Source organism: Corvus cornix, chromosome 7 (assembly GCF_000738735.6).
Source record: "Corvus cornix cornix isolate S_Up_H32 chromosome 7, ASM73873v5, whole genome shotgun sequence".
NCBI lineage: Eukaryota > Metazoa > Chordata > Aves > Passeriformes > Corvidae > Corvus > Corvus cornix.
The window spans coordinates 23573389-23590960 of NC_046337.1; the positions used below are offsets into that span (position 1 = coordinate 23573389).

Here is a 17572-nt window from a genome sequence, read left to right on the forward strand (position 1 = left end):
CTCTTCAAAATACTATAATCAACATAAACAGAAGGTGATGAAAGAGAGCAAGCATATGAACTGTCAATTCAATTATTAGGAGAGGAAAAAGAAGAAAACAATGAAAGAGGAACCATACACTAAAAATCAAAGAAAAACGTAAAGCACATTTTTCTAGTGCTGTTGCCATAAAATGGTTTTAATCTCTAATCAGGCATCTAAGGTAGGGCAGCGGTCTTCCAATTACTTCCTTTTGGTATAAAATAGTCAGAAAAAATGTATTTTATTTCTGTAGACTCCTGCCAGCACCTGAGAACCAAGCTGTGTTCCATGCTGCCAGTGCTTTAGCACACTGTAAGGCAGCCTGAAAACTTCAGTGGGAATTCAATGACTGCATTTAGTCCCAGCTAAATCACAGTTCTCTGTTATAGATATCCAAGTGAAAACAAAGTATGTTCAGTCTTGTTTTCTCTTTTCAGTTTGAAATACCGATATAACTAAAAGACACTCAAATTTATTTTTGTCAGTGAAGTAGGTAGTCTAGGGTGTTTGTGGGTTTCTTTTTTTTCCTTCCAATTAGGACTTCAACTGCAAGATGTTTTACACTTCCAGAAGGTACTGGCTTCCACACTGCGTGAAGAGCTTGAAGCAACAACAAGAGAGGAGATGGGATTTACTTAACCAAACACAGACATCTACACTGCTGCATCTAGCAAGGAAACCACTGTTGTCTAGGGTGCTGTGTTTCTCAGACTAAAGGTTTGGGGGTTTTTTTCCCCCCTAAATTGCATCTGAAAAACTATAACCCAGTGACTACTTGTGTTGCCATGACTGTAAAGGGAACTTAGGAAAAGTGGACAGAATTGCCAGCGTCTACATCAAGGAAAGTCAGAAAAGGTGAACAGCACTGTGAGCAAAACTCCCTTTGGGAGCACTAAATATTCATAACCTAATTATAGTTAATCATCTGATGGAAAGACAAAATTCTACTGAAGCTTAGGAAGTATTCAAAATTAGAAGCAAAGGCATCAAGTTAGTGTAGTTACAAAACAGCATCCTCATGATTTCATTATGAACATAAAGTGTATCTAAACTCTTGATCAATGAAAGTCTTAAGCCAGTTTCAGCTACTTCTAAGTGTAGTCTAATAAAGAAAAATATTAAATTAGTCACCTGAGAAGTGCAGGACTTCTCAGACATTTTGGGAGGGAAGAAAAAGTAAATTTATTCCTTCTACTCAACATGAAAATTTAAGAACTGCTGTAACATACTAAACCCAAGAAATACCACAAATAGAAATCAGTATTTTTCTACAATGGAAAAAAAAATTAATAACATGCAAATACAATGACTATATTAGTCCTGTAACTGCTTGGGCAATTTCCTCTGCAACCCATAACATCATTCAATATGCAAAATTCCTAGATACTCATAACCAAAATACATTGCTCATAACTGCATGTATTTAGAATTCTTTTGATACTTGAAAAGAGTAAGGGAAATCTCACACTGTGCTGACTCTCAATCTCTTCATGTTTCTGTTGCAAAGCTTGCGAAGCTCTAATGGAATCTCCTATTCCCCACTGGGTTCTTAGCTGTTCTGATCCAGGACCTTCAAGCCAGTTGACTACCTGTCAGTAAGATAAAGATGATTTAAAAAAAGTAGCAAATCAATTATACAAAAACTAGTATACACAGAATTTTGTAACACAAGCAGAAATAAAAATAAGCATATGTTTTTTAAAAAAACGATTCTTTTTCAGCTCTGTAGAAGTCTTCTTGTTGAATCCATTCAACCCTTCAAAGTTTTAAGTAGAAAATACTTTTCATTAACCTTAGCCTGTCAGCTCCATGAAAACGGGTCTCAGCTACAACAAGATTTTTCATATAGACACTTGTCATTTCATATCCCTTGTCAATAAAAGAGCTCAAAACACAATGATAATGGACCTCTTGTGTTCAAACGAGAAATTTTTTTTGCCCAAGTGATTATGATGCACAGCTGTATTCAACCTCACACCTGAGAGCTTTCTCCTTTTTTTGCTGACTATACTAACACTCACGTACAGGATACATACTTATTTCAAATTTAAACTTACACACCAACTTGGTCTATTCAAATAACAAACCTGTTACAGAGTTTTTGTGGCCACATCTCATGGAATTTGTCTTTGCAGGGTCACAGCAATACAACTTTGGACTATAGTACTTTATTTCTTCTATTATTATTATTTTGAAACTATTTTTTTTAATGTAAAGCAAAGCAGAATATCTCAAATTTTGGTTTCCTTACACAAATTTGAATTATTAGATGGTATCTATGGAAAAATTTCCTGATAAATTTTTAAATATCTGGAAGACAGAGATAGCTGCGATGAAACCAAGTGCAAAAGTCACTTACTGCTGGAGTCCTGAAGTAAGGAAATGCAGGAATACCTCCAGATTCTGAACTTAATAAAAAAGCATAGGAAGCCAGCTTCCTCTCTTTCATGTGACTTTTGTTTAAACACTGATCACAAAACAGCTTCACACAGATTTTCAGAAAACATAATGCAATACACAATGTAGCCCCATAACCATGAAGACAAATGAAACAGGGACTAATTGGACCATTTTCCTAGTGCTGCTAGACTGCACTGCAACAGTAATCAAGAATAATTATTACTACAGAAGGCTATTCAATTCACTCCATCTTTGAGTCATTATGTCTCTGCCTTCCCACTGCCCTTTTTTGCCCCATGGGAAGCATTGTTTCAAAGCATGTATTTGTTGCTCCAAAAGCATCCTGAGTCTTCCTTGCTTTTATAATTTCTAGGACAATTTAAGACCCTACAGTTGCAGGTCCTTTTTGTTTAAAGAGAAACTTCCTGTTGTGCGCAGCACCTCTGCACAGCTGTTACAGGTTAAATATGGAACTGACCTAGAAGTGAAGGGACCCGGATGTCCCCCTCTAAGGTCAGAGTGGCCTGGAAAACTTACACATGGAAATGACAGTTCTCATGCAAGTCTGAAACAGAGTACAAGGCTACTGCTTAGCAGTTGCCCCCTCTGGGGCAACTTCATAAAACTGATTAGTTTGGTAAAAGAGCAAAACACATTTTTCCTGTGTACTGAAACTCAGTTCACTTGCCAGGTAACATCTGTAGTGCACACAGAGCAAACAAGTAACTATTTCTACTACAAATATTGCAAAATGAGGCTGAGTAATGGTAAACAATTCTATTTAAATGCATTAACAATGTCAGTTTGCCAAAGTGAAATATAAATCACATCTTGTTCAACCACTAAAACTTTAACACGGGAAAAAGAATCTCACCAGATTATACCCACAGCTGTGCTGATATGTTCTGTACAGGATTATATTAATCTCTCATGTATGTTTAATAGTCCCAGCTCAATATACCAATAGATCACATTTGCTTTTTAGATTTTTTGCAGTAATTGAATTATTATAGAAATTAATATTATCTCCTCAGTAGATTTCTATTTTCACTGCTAGACATCACAAAATTGATTAGTTTTTATTTTTACCCACATCTACAACGCTGCAAAGTGCAAGTACTTGACTTGCGCTCCGCATGCATTAGAAATGCCAATGTTGCAAGGTTAAAAGTAATTATCTATTCCATTTTCTGCATATTCAAACTATACAGAATCTTAAAACTATACAAATCTCATTTCAAGTGATAAACACAAGAAGAATAAATTAATTCCATTTCCTTGATTTTCTCTACTGAGACTCTGCTGAGAAAATGTTGAAAGTACTAACTACATGCCTGCTTCCAAAGGACCAAACCAATTCATCATGACCTTTAACATGCAATTGATTAGGAAGTTTATACTCATTCTTGTCAGGGTATCCTTGAAATACAGAGTTTAAGCACTTTAGCTCAGGTGAAGCCCTCAAGCATCACACAAATATAGGAATAAATAATGGCTTATCTTCAGTAATAGGAACTTTAAATGACATGGGCAGGGGAAGGTTTTCCACTCTCAAGCAAAGCTGACTCTCAGACAAAGGTGTCTCACTTGTGAATGTTCCTCTCTCTGCCAGCAGGGCAGGCATTTGCGCCTCCAACAACGAAGCCATGCACTGCGGCAGTGCGCAGCAAAGGGACAGCCCCAGGGCAAGAGAGCACATTTAGAACAACCTCCACACATCAGAATAGCCTTTGGAAAGTCACCGTGGCAGCCACAATGTGAAGCACTGAGTAAAACTAGCATGCTGACATTTGTGGAGTGATGGGAGGCGTGACAGTCTCCCCTCCGAGTTTTAGTTTGCAGAAAGCACAGGCTGGGGCTGGAGCTCAAAGCTCTGCCTCGGAGCATTCAAGAACAACTCCGAGCTTACCTGCATTACCTTCTGCTGAATCTCCTCTAGCTGTGTGCGTTTGCTTCGCTGCCTACAAACTTCCTGGTAGCGGGTGTACTGCTCTCTGAGGGAGTCCAACAGCTTCATGACCTGTGGCTGAGCCAGCAGCTCATCATCCATGGGAGACCAGGAGACCCCTCCATCGGATCCATTGAATCGACGCTGTTGTAACTCCGAGAGTAACTCATGACCTTTAAGAATACATATAATGATGCAGTTAATCTAGATTCAAAGACTAAAACCACAAGAATTAGTAGTAAGATTGTCTGCTTTTAAACCATCAATGGTGCATTTTTGCAGCTAGTGATCTTTCATGCATTGGACATATTTAATGATACAATTTCATGCAGAGCTCTGGTCACAGTTTGTGGGGCTGGATCAGTCATAAAAGAGAAGAAAAGAAATGTGGTATATTTCAGATATATAGAAGAGATACTGTGACTAACATTCAAATTGACAATAGCATTGATTAATGTAAAGAAAATGGAAAAGCACAATCCTGAGTCTTAAAAAACTCTGAAATATTCTGATTTAGTTCAAAATGGTAAGTAGCATCCTAAGTATTTCTCTCAAGCAATTCATGTTCTTATATTGAATGGATGCTCTGGAGGCACTAAAAACCTGACTATATAATTCCTCAGTTGTCTTTCAGGATTTTTATAGCAAGTACAACACTTTCATAGGGAGTGTGAAGCTGAATACTATTTTTTTCAGTATTTTGTTCTCACTTGTCTTGCCTTTTTTTTCGTGCTCTTACGCATCATATCAGGGTACAGACTCTCTAGAGTGCAGTGACTTTCATATTCACAAAAACAGTATGTTTTGACTATTTAAGCTTCTGCTTAAACTGTTTGAAAAATGTTATTGTTGTGTTAAAGTTCTCTGGATGTAAACACCATACTACAAGTAAACCCAGATCATCAACTTGTTCCTCAAAAGCTCATTGAAAAAGTTAAAATAGTGTTGGGTCATTAAAGAGATGTGGGCATGAAAGTGAAAATGTGCCAGCTGGAAATCATCAGTTCTGCAGGTCTTAAAATGGTAACATGGCAGTTCACTGAAAGAATAAAGAAAACTACTACTTAAGTAATGGTAATACCTCAAGAAAAATGCAGAAACAGAAGATTAAGTTCAACTGGTATTATTGAGACATTCAAAATGTCAAGGGCTTTGGAGATTGCAGCAAACAAGTTTAAATTACTCAGTATATATTACTGTGAAATGAAAATGTCTTAAGAATTCAAACACATTTTGCCGTACTATAGAACAAACACCTTGGATTTCATCTTTTGTAACCCTAAACAGATATGCACAGATAGCTGCAGAGCAAACAGGCTTAAAGACTTTTACCAGCTTGTTCTACTGGGGTAATTTTGAAATTTTACTGTACTGTTTCAGCAGCAAAGGATTACCACTTTTCCATGTAAAAACATTTTTTTGAACTAAGTTCTTATCAAATTCTAAGAACTATATAAATGGATTTGAAGCTTGCGAAAAGAACAGTACTTGTAGTTATGGAAGACAGAAGCCTTTTATCTAAACCCTTAGTTTGTTCATATCTATCCTTAGGAGATGAAAATTTAATTTTTCTTTTTTTCAGCCTTTCAATACAGTGACTCCAACAGAGAAAGGTTGCCTCTTAAAAGTCCCATGATTTAATCACAGAATATGCTGAGTTGGAAAGGAGCCACAACGATCATCCAGTCCCATGGAAGTTAGGAAACTATGTAACACCCAAAAAAATTCATTACACCATAATTAAGAAAACAGAGAATGCATATAAACTAATGGGCTAAGGAGCCATCTGTTTACACAAAACGGAAGTGTTGTTTTGTCCGAAAATCATATTATTGGACAAGGACACACAATTAGGCTAAAATTTAGTGATGTTGTCTACAGACACTTCAGATTTTAAGAACTTCAAAAGACCAGAGTATGAAACTATCGTTTCACATTTTAGCTCAAACCAGTATTATCCCACATCTAGATAAGCTAAAATTTCACACAGAGGGCACGTAAAGCCAGTTGTTCTCTGTGACAAGTATTATATGTGATCCACAGATTAGTTTATAAGAGGCTACAAGGTAAAAATTCTAAGCACTCGGACTCCGATCACCACCTAACACTATGCATTACTTCTTATTCCACAAAGGCACTAACTTAAAAAAAAATTCCAGTCCAAATCAATGCACTATTATAATTTATTGTCAATGGGAAATTCACCCTAAACCCAACATTTTGAACAATCCCAAATCATTTAATGCTGAATGGAGAGTCCAAGAAGAGAAGTATGCTTCACTTTTCTGACAAATGACCAGCTCAGAACCAGACTGATGCAAATTGTCAGAATTGTGCAGGAAAATGCCTTCTGTATTGTAACCATTTGGTGGCTACTGAGATAAATTCATTCTATAAGGCAAATACATTGACATCAGCCAGAAACAAAGCATTCCCAAAATTAAACATAATAGTTATGGTAATATTGTAAAGATGTTAGTAGGATTATGAAAATACATATTTAAAAAGACATGTTTGGAGTTCTTCAATTTCTTAGCTTCACTTCTTTTAACCCAAAGATTACAGCATTTGATAAGCTTGTTACATTGTGAAGACGGTTAAGATAACAACTGTGCCCTCTGTGCTTTTACCTGGGGCCTAAAATGAATTATGTCACTTTACTAACCAACATCCTAATTTTTTGACTTACTATACCTGTCTGTAATACCGTCTCAGGATCAACTGATGGAAGGAAGTTCAAATCTATTGATCTTGAAAAAAATAACAAACACATTATTAAAATTTGTATTACAGTAGCACTAAAAATTTCAGCTAAGCCTAGAACTACCTAATGGTGTTAAAAGACTAAAGTTTTTTTTTCACTTAGTGAAGTCCTTACTTTTTCAACTCATTGAATCAAAACACAAGTGAAGGTGCATGTAATCACTTAAATGAGCATCCATCTACATACATGCTCATGTATTTTGTAGTCTACACTATAAATGTTTAGAATTTCTTTACACATTTCAAAGTATTTAAGGTGTATCATTTTTCAGTATTTTTTTTGGAATTCAAATGAAATTTTATCATCCAAAAGCACTGATTTCAAAAAGTGAATCACACACCTCTCTCGCTCTTGTTGAGTTCCTTTATCACTTCCATTGTTAATGAGGGCAAGCTCATCCAGTAAAGATGTTGATTCTTTCGTGAACTTTTCAAATACCTAAATAAGAAGAAGGTTTTAATTTAAAAAATGAAAATTTTAGGTATCTGTATTTGAAGGCATCAGTGCAAATTCATCCAGTAGTTCCATTAGTATACTTCAGTCTCTACACAGTGTAATTATTACCCAGCGTTCAGATGGTAGGGAGGAAACAACAGAAAATACAAAATTTTGTTAGGGAACACTTAAGAGCACTAAGATCCCTTAGGCAGATAGTAAGTATTACACTGAATAAAATGAATACTGAAAAAAAATTGAGATTTCTGCAAAACCTTTAAGTTCTTATGGACATATTTCTTCTACATCTTCATTTAAGCCTTTAATAATGCTAGAGAATCAAGGCATGCTGCACAACTACCAGACAGCTTACTTGAAATGATTAAAATAATCAATTTTGTGAAGATTCCAGCTTCTAATCACTATTAAAATGGACTATATTGTAATGAATAACTAAACTAAAATAAAAATGTATTATATTATACAGAAAGATTCTATAAAAAGAAATATCCTCATCAGTTTCTTTGAACTCAGGGGCTTCCGATCTCAGACAACAACGCCTGTACAGTCAAGACAACGAGCACTGTTCAGACAGTTCCTCTGTATCTGACTTCTGAGGGTTGGTTTTGCTTTTTAACAGAAGTGAGAACAACTGGGTGCATTATGTGACATGCACAGTAACTTTCAGGCCTTTTTGCTGTTATTAAATTATTAATCAGTAGCCTGCCAATGAACTTTCCTTAACTTATCTAGGACTACGTAAAATTTCAGGGGAAGGCAGGTGCAGCTGCAATACACCTGGAGATCCCACCTGAAGATCCTAATGGAGACACACATTTTAAGAACAGATTACACAGGAAGGGAACACGCTGTGTCAATGAAGATTAAATATTGTTTTGAAAATTCTATTTAAATAACTGAAAAGCAAGTATCAGTGAAAAAAAGATTAAGAACATTCTGGAGAGCTATGCACACCAACAGTTGTTAAACAATTTGTGCTGATTAATAACTAATTGGTGTAGTTGCTCCCAGACATTTAGTGTTTCACAGTCTGCTGGGGAAACTGCACTGACAGAAGTTTTGGTGTAGGACAGCTTAAAGCCTAACTCTTAGTCCACAGGAACCAAGACCTAAGAAATAACCCAGGAGGATCTGTAGAGTCCAAGTATTTTTTCCTTGTTTTGGTCTTCTCCTACAGCAGCCAATTGCCCTTTATAGAGACTATGTACGGTAATACACTCAGGCTCTTCAAGAGTTAGTGTTACTAGAAGAGCTTCATTTAGGAACTGGTTTGTTCAACAAACTGATTAAATGAGCTTTATCATCCCTTGAGTAAATGCAGTATTACTTATCACAAGACTGTTCATGTAAACAAACTGCACTACTACACATGTGACCATTTCCTACATGCTTTGTAGTTCCTACACAAATAAAAATTTCAGGGCTCAAGAAGGAGACATTAAAAAACCCCCAAACCCCAAAATACAGATAACTAACCAGCCTCTTATTCAACCAATCCATGTGATCATAGGTGAGAGTTCCTCCAAAATCTTCTGTTAGTTGGCATGGTTCTATATATCGCGTCAGCTTGTTAGCAGATACTAAAATAACCTGCAACAATAAAATAGATAACTTGTAGATAATGCTTCTATTTTCCTTAAGTATCTGAGAAGCGTGTCTAAGGATACTGAGCAGATCTTTCTGTGATTCAGATTTTTCTGCTAAATGTTTAAGTGAAATATGGCTGCTGGCGATTAATGTGAGCCTAAACGAGACAGGTAACTCTGAGACGCAGTGTGTATCTCATGCAAAGTCCTGTAAGAGCATCATCTCTACCACCTTGTGTATTTACAATGGGAAAAAGAAATGTGTTTCCTGGATATCTGTTTTCCTGCTGGGAACTGATGCTTTGTGATTAAGTCATATACCACATGATCTATTTCTAGTGAATATGGTAGAAGGCTATCGTACTGTAAAGCACACAGTACTTTTACCACTTTCTGGCAATACTTTCAGTCCCAGAGGTGATTTTATGCCATAAAATTAAAGTGCCTGCATTTACTGTGCAAATACGCTCAGCAAAAGTTGGATCAAAAGTTGGATCAACCATACTCTTTCCATAAGTAGTCAGAAAGTCAAATCTTAGTATGCTTAAAAGCCTGAGTCATTCACCCAGGAGACAAATCTAGCTCATCAGCTACATCAGGGAATACAGGAAAACACATGTTCACTGCTAGGTGGAAAACTAAATTCTGCATTCTAGAGGCTCCTGAATGACCCTTATTCATGTAAGCCTAAACCAAAAGTTGGCAGCACAGCTTGCTTCAATGCCTGATATGCTAAGCCTGAAATAACCCCCATGGAAAAAAAAGCCAAAACCAACCTCTCTATGGAAGCATACATATTGGCAATATATAGCCAGAAATAAAAAAGAAAAAAAAAAAAAGAAAGAAAATTTCCATAACCCATGAAATCATTCACATACTCTTGCAGGGCACAAGAGCTTCTATTCCAGCTCTATTTTCACACAGATACTGAAACCAAAGAATTCAGAGCAGCTCCAAACCAACAGTCATTGCAGAGGAAAACCTTTCAGCAACATCCAAATATACACTGTTGTCCTGTACTCTTAATGGTACATAGCTGCTGTAAATGGAATTGGCTAGTAGCTTCTTTAAGTAATGCCAGTAATCAGCCCAAACCCCAGAGGATTCTAGGTCCAAGAAAAAAGAAAAAAAAACCCCTTTGTTCTTCCTTCTTTTGGCACACTTCATGGGTAATTTTTAACATTCATCTCTATGAGTTCATAAAAAAAGGAGAAAATTAATTTTGGTATGGACATTTTGGTATGGGAACTAAAGGAAACAGGGCAGCTGGTTCTCATTACTGAAATACAAGTTCTAAAAAGACCCAAATAGCCTGACAAAATGGACAGACTGTATTGAGACCACTTATTTCAGATTTGTGTTTAACTGAGATCCTTCAGGAAAGAGAGCGAGCATGGAATAGCCCTTGTAAACTTGCACTAGAGAGATGTTTTTAGAAAAAAAAAATCTCCTGAAAAAGCAAGACCTGCACAAAAAAATATTTTAGCCATATGAGAAAATAATCCTCTGACAAAAAAGAAACACCTAAATAAAGAGATTTGGTCAAAACCAAGATTTTTTACATCTTATTAGAAAAATTTTGAAAAACAAAACCTTCCACCTCATTAATAAGCCTTGCTGGAACTTAAGACATTACTCCCAAACCCATCCATTCTCTAGGTTTCTGATTGAAAAAACACTTCTTTCTTAAACTGTTTATTGACTGTTCACATGGCTAGCTGCTAAAATCCTGTCTGAACTTTTCAAAACATAAACAAACATTTGAATTTTTGACTAGGTTGTGACAGAAATGAAGGTTCCTGAACAGGAACAGAATTTATCGCCTGCTCTAAACCTGAACTAGTGGCATACATCCTCTGTATGCTTTAAATTAGTAAATTAGCTTTGATATTTTCTAGGTGTCAAAAGCTCAGTTTGCCTCTCTGAAGCTTCAGAAATAATGTTTTAATCAGCTACTACAGATTGATAGTCCATAAGTACACAGACCAAGAGCCAAAGAAGAAAAAAATGTTGCAAAACGCAATGTGCACAGCGAAAAAACACTTCTCTTTTAAAGATATTAATTATACTTCAAGCTCAGCAAACTTCTGCTGTCAAGATTCCCAAAATGTTTCAAAATCCAATCACAGTAATTGTCTTTGACATCCTGTAAAAATAAATGTCAAACTACCAGATCCTAAAAAAAGTTGTCCCTTATGAATCAGCGTTTCACCTTTGCCTTTGAATTTCATCCTTCAATTTATTACCACAGGCAAAGATAATTTACAGCTGTAAATATAGAAAGAACCCCATTTGCTTGTGACTGAAATGATTTTTTGCTTTTCTTCTTTTTCCAAGTCGAACTATGTTGATTCCAGAAAAAGGGAAAAAAACCCCAGATTTCTTAATCCAAAGTAAAACAGCAGATTATAGCTGGATGTTAAAATGAACAGCTTAAATTTCCCAAGGGAGAAACAAATAGATCTGGCCAGATGGTAAAACAAACAAACAAACAAAAAAAAAGCATAAATTATTGAATCCTTTAATCATTGCTTCCCTTCTTACTTGATCCACCCACTCCTGACAAGAGGGACAGCTAATAAGCTGACAGTGGTAGTAGGTTTCAAACATGTCCTATTTGCTACTGACCAGAGTCATGGACTTATCATCTGAACTCAGTTCTTTTTAAAACCTGGAAGAGTGGTAGCAGCTCTCATCCTTGCTCTACTCTAGTCAGTAAACTTGCTCTGTACAATACTGGTCTGCTAAAACATTGTGAAAGCCTTTAAAGAAATAACTCAAAACAGTGCTTTGGGAAAAGCAGAAGTGCTGTATTTTATACTAAATTCAAAACAACCTTTGTAAGAACTGTTGAGCAAAAGAAGAAAGACAAAGCTAAAAACATGGACTGCAAGGTCTTGTGCCTTAAGTGCAACATTCTGTTTCTCAGGAGCAAAAATACATGATTTTGACCCATGCAACATGTATCTTTTGTAATAAAAAAGCTTTAAATACTGTTTGCAGTAAGTTGACCTCTCTGTCATTTGCTGTTTTCTGCAAATTTCATTGATCATCTATGAGGAGATAAAGGCAGATGTCAAGATGAGAGAGGAATTCTAGATATTCAACGGGACATGTAAAAGTGCCCCCAAAATGCTAAATATATCCATCTGAACTTTTCTTCTTTTTTGAGGGAAGAAATGAAAAAGTTCTTTAATACAAATGTCACAGAGTCAAACCCAGGAGCTACTTGAAAATTGGATGGTGTAAAATTTCAGTAACAAAGAGGTTTTTTCTGAAGTGTGTAATATCAGAGCAGCCACACTACTAAATCTGAGAAGGAGTAGTTACTTTCCAAAAGAGAACAATATACTTGTCTCTTGAGAATACATAATTTAAACAAGTGTAATCTAAATATGATCTTCATTGCCACAGAACTGTAAAGCAAAGGCTACCTCTTCCTGAGGAGAATAATCCTACTTTTTGATGCTAAATACTATTTCAATCCCTTTTTTGAAACACTATTTGATTAAACACTGAGTAGCATAGGATGTTATTTGTTTAATATGGAACACTAATCTAAACAAAAATCCTTTTCTTTAACATTACACCAAGAAACACAAGTTAAATATTTATCTGGCCAGTGCCATAGAAATCTGTCATACTAGAAACCCAAGAGCAGCTGGCAGAACCCAGATAAACACAAAATGAACTGTCGGCTCCACTGCCAGGAACGGCCTCCTTCACTTGTGGTTTTACCCACTCGCTCACCTTACCCTCACCCTCCAGGGCACACAGTAATTAGCGCACTCTCATTTTTACATCCCAGAGAAAAGAAAATAGGCAAAGATTCTGGTATTTTTCAACACACTCTTTTTTTGGACAGAATTCAGGATGTGACATAAACGCAAGCTTACATGCTCCAGCTCCACAAAGATGGTTCCCTGATTTGTCCAAGAACCTATTGCCTTCCATGGTAAAATAGCAAGAGATGCATGCAGATGAAAAGAGAGATGCAGTTTGTGTTGGTTTAACACAGCCTGGTTTTTAGTGGGGGCAGGAGATAAACGGCTCAAAACTTCTATGTCTGTCAGAGAGAGATGACCCTTGCCTTTAGAGGAAGAGAGCCTTCACTTCCAAACTAGAACAGCTCATCCTTAAAAGACTAAACCCCATGAAGTAAAATGATGCTGGGCAGTTGTGGGAAAACTGCTTGACCCGTGGGAGGGACTCACACTATAGCAAGTTCGGGCGGGACTGCTGCTTGTGGAGGTTAAAACCACACTAGAAATGTTCGCAGAGAACTATCTTCCGTGGGAAGGATGCCATGGCACAGCATAAGAAACTCTTTTCCTTAAGCATACTGAAGAAAGATTTTTAAGAAGTGAAATACTGACCAAAACCCCGTGTTTTGTTTCCTTGCACGGTCATTGGAAAGAGGGAGGGACTGGGAAAGAAAGGTGTTCAGAAAGTTCACTTTGGTTCTCATTACCCTTTTTACTTTTAATAATAAATCTTCTTTATACTGTCGAAGTTTTGAACCTGTTTTGCCTTCAAGTGGTTTTTTTTTTTTTCAATAATCCTTATCTCAACTCATGAAAATGAAGTATCAATTTCCCCTCCTCTGCTTAGCTGTAGCAGAGGAAAATGAGTGAATAGTTTTTCATGGGTGCCTGGCCATTAGCCAGCATCAAACCCCAAAACAGTTAAATAAACAATGTTAACTGGAACTCCTATATGCCTTTTTAGGAAAGTCCATGAAAGCTGCAAATTCTGGTGCCTCAGTCTTAAAACACTGAACTGAAAATGGACAAAAATTAGGTGCTTCCTACAAAGTGTTAGTCATTCTTTATTCTCTGGAGCAATACTCTGCTTATTAGCATCATTCTTAAAAGGTAAATTAGAGACTTGAAATTTTCCAGAGCAGATGCTGCAGATGAATGATCATAAGAAATTTCTTACACTGTTACTAGAGTTAGAGCTGTCAGCAGCTACAGTAGAAGTGTGAAGCATTTAGAACTACTCAGACTTTGGACTTCAGGATTACAAAGATCCTTCTGCTATACACTCCAATTTTTTCAACTAATTCCTAGTAGTTTAAAGCCTGTTTTTTCCTTTCTCTTTTGCCTTATTTTTATTTTATAAATGCACTTGATTTCTTATCGCCAAATCATAAGTGAACTTTCTAAAATTTTGCTCCCTGATTTCTGCAAGGATAAGAACAGCAAGCACATCCTCTTCTTTCCTGCTCCTGACAAACTGATTTTCAAAGTACTAATCTAATACCTAAATCAGGCTCAGAGATTATTTTTCCTCTAAGCTCCTTAAATGAATGGCATGTATGAAATAACCCCACTAACCTATAGGCAATTTTGCATTGTGTACAAATTTGTACATTTCTTGTATTTTTATGGTATTTTTTTCTTCCAGTTATGCTCATTGTCCTCATATGAAAAGCTCATGCTCAAATACAACACACATCTACTAAAAGAGTGATCAGTTTCACAACACTATGTAGAGTATATTAATAAAAAGCAAAAAGCAACACCTCTCAACTCTCTAAAACACAGAACTTTTTATACTCAAATCCTGCCCTTCAATCTTTTAAAACATTAACAATATTAAGTATTACGGTGTCATATATGCAACCAGCTGAAAGACAGCTTTGTAACAATTAAGACAACTCTCCTCTTATGAAGCATTGCACAGGACCAGATAAAACTGCTTCAATTAACACATGAACTGGTTGCTAATAAGGGAGGAATAAAGTTACAGAAGAAAGTTCTGCTGGAGGACAAATGGGAGTTGTCCTGAGGCAGGTCCAAAACCAACACTAACCAGAAATAAACACATGAACTTTTACTCAGCTGAATCAGCCCACCTCTTTGTACTTATCCACCCAGTACTGTTTGATCTCAGTGCCCACATTTACTTTCAATGCTTTGCAACTCATCATCACCACATCATACTCTGAAGCAGAGGATCTCTGCCTTTGAACAGAAAGGAAGACACTGTGATTAATGGCTTCATATGGTAATATTAAGCAAGGTATTAAGAACAGATCAGGTAGCAGGAAATAGGAGGTAGATTCGATGCCCCATTAGAAATCACAGTTACACAGCATTTACTTCAAATAAAATGAGATTACACCCAAGTGATTAAAAAGATTTCATATTTTCATTAAAGTTCTTAGTTCATAATTATTTCACTGGTGCAAAACCAATCCTGAATTTTGCTAATAGTTACAGAAATCTAACCTGTGATCCAAAACATTATTTGGGTGTTGCTTGTTTTTAGTGCCAGTAATGCAAAACTATGCAGCTGTAGATTTGTGCATGAGTTGGAGCCTTCCACAGCCTTATCAGTGGTCTGCACTCGTATTTGGAACAGAGGAAAGACACACTACTGTCTCTGACACAAATATTATTTGCAGGGCAGAGAAGGTGGGTCATTTTTACTGAAACAGTTTTCCTGACTGCAACCAAGTAACAGAAACCAAAAGGTTTAGTTACATAATTCCCGTGGTCTATGCCAAAAATGCCAACATGATTACTGGCACAGAACATACTTCATAAAATTACTAAATTAAAGGATTATCATTTAATGACAGTTGGCCAAACCTTAAAGTGAAATAAATAATCCTTTTATTATCACAGTCATGTAAAATTATCCCTGCTTTGTTGATATATTTTCTATAGGTTTTCTGCTTATTTGTCTAAAAATACATTCTGAATCATGTTAAAGAAAAACACAAGAAAAATCTTCTAGAGGACTAACTTCCAAACTAGCAGCACCATCATATATACACTAACAACTTCTATATAACATACTTTTATACTGCAACTTGAAAGACTTCCTGAACTTACCCAAGCATTTTATTTACAGATGTGTAGATGGGAAGAGAGAGCCTAAATCACACAGTAGGACTTCTAAAGAGGGGCTTTACCTTTATTACTGCTGCTCTCTGGACTCTTTGACATTTACCTTACGTTGTGAAAGATCCGTGTGAAACTGAACATTGCAAACTTAAGCCACTTTCTAACCAGCAGCTCTTAAATCATATTTTTGAGTACAGATGGTTAGTTCAGAGGCTTTTCAAATTCTCTTGCATGTGGCTCCAAACAATAGGCTAGTTTATACAAGTGGGCACCACCACACTCATGTTTTTGATTAAAGACACCGTGGGCTGCATGCTACATGCCTGTTGTAGTTCAAACAAGATTAGCTTAAAAAATGAGTGGAAAGTTTGATGAAACAGATATTTTCTAAAAAAACAGGGAAAACTGAGGTTTCCATTAACGTCCCAGACAGATAGAACAATGGAACTGCTAACATTAATGTGTAGTCTCTTACATACACTCTGCCTCACAACTCAGAACAGTGTCAGCTTGTATTTGGCAAAGGATCTGTAATCTGTAACTGATGTCAAAGAACTCACAAAATCAGAGAAGATGCATGCAACAGCAACAAGATGTTTTTCAGAATGGTTACAGCTGATAGTGACACCATACACCATGTATCTCTACAGTCTATTAGAGAAGTCATGAAAAATTTCACACTAAACCCTGCACAACAGTTTCTTACTCAAAACACCCACAATATGTATCAAATAGCTTTCTTTTCTTGCTAAGCAAAGAACTAAATGCCATACATTTCAAAGTTAAGAATATTAAATGAAGAAAGTCTCATTAAAAATGGAAAAAGTTAAAAAGCCACAGTGGTTTGTTAAGGTTATCCACAAAGCATCTGGAACATAACTATTTTAAAGATACTTTAGTTGCCATCCAATTGTACCAGAATTTCAGAAACAGTGTTTTTGACTGAAGTAGACAAAAGCTCAACATACCTCAAAGCCAAGTCTATCTTTCTCTTTCCAAAAGCAGAAATGTGTAACCTTCTTATCCCAGAACTCATCTGGCTTTACTACACAAACAAGTGACACCTCAGCTGGAACAACATTCTGTAAAACAAATGAAAAAATAAGTAAAACATTCAAGATTAAACCTTCATTTACCACAGAAGTGAATTCCGCTTAGATTTCATCATCTATACAAGAACTTAGAAATTGCAGACAGAAATTGAAGTATACTTCATCTATATCACATACTTGCTCCATCCTGCATTGTAACAGATTGCGCTAGACTCATAGCAAAGCTAGGTCACAACTGAAAAGAAAATATAACCTCTTTACTCCCAGTCCTAAGGACAAACCATTAGTCTATGCTGTGTTAATACAGAAAAATGAATTATTGGCTAGATTTAATTTAATTTATGGTATTTCATTAAAAAGAAGAAGAAATTTTAAAAACAAAGCCTTCCACCAATATTAGCTTCTACACAGAAGGCAATCGTAATCATAAAGTTAGGAAAAAGCTGTACATGTGTTATCAGATCACATGCCAAGATTATATCCTATTA

General features: G+C 36.2%; 1 protein-coding gene across 8 annotated transcripts in view; it reads right to left on the bottom strand.

Moving 5' to 3' along the window:
* SESTD1 (SEC14 and spectrin domain containing 1) overlaps positions 1–17572 on the bottom strand; it is a 51609-nt gene that overhangs the window by 13056 nt on the left and 20981 nt on the right. For 7 of the 8 annotated variants that reach the window (XM_039555032.1, XM_039555033.1, XM_039555034.1 and 4 more), the window contains 6 exons: positions 17001–17114; positions 9066–9179; positions 7474–7571; positions 7064–7119; positions 4331–4542; positions 1488–1610 (listed from right to left, as the gene is read on the bottom strand). In XM_039555032.1, coding sequence (XP_039410966.1) covers positions 1488–1610; positions 4331–4542; positions 7064–7119; positions 7474–7571; positions 9066–9179; positions 17001–17114 — 717 coding nt within the window. The remainder of the gene's footprint in view (positions 1–1487; positions 1611–4330; positions 4543–7063; positions 7120–7473; positions 7572–9065; positions 9180–17000; positions 17115–17572) is intronic. The other variant, XM_039555036.1, reaches the window with a different exon arrangement.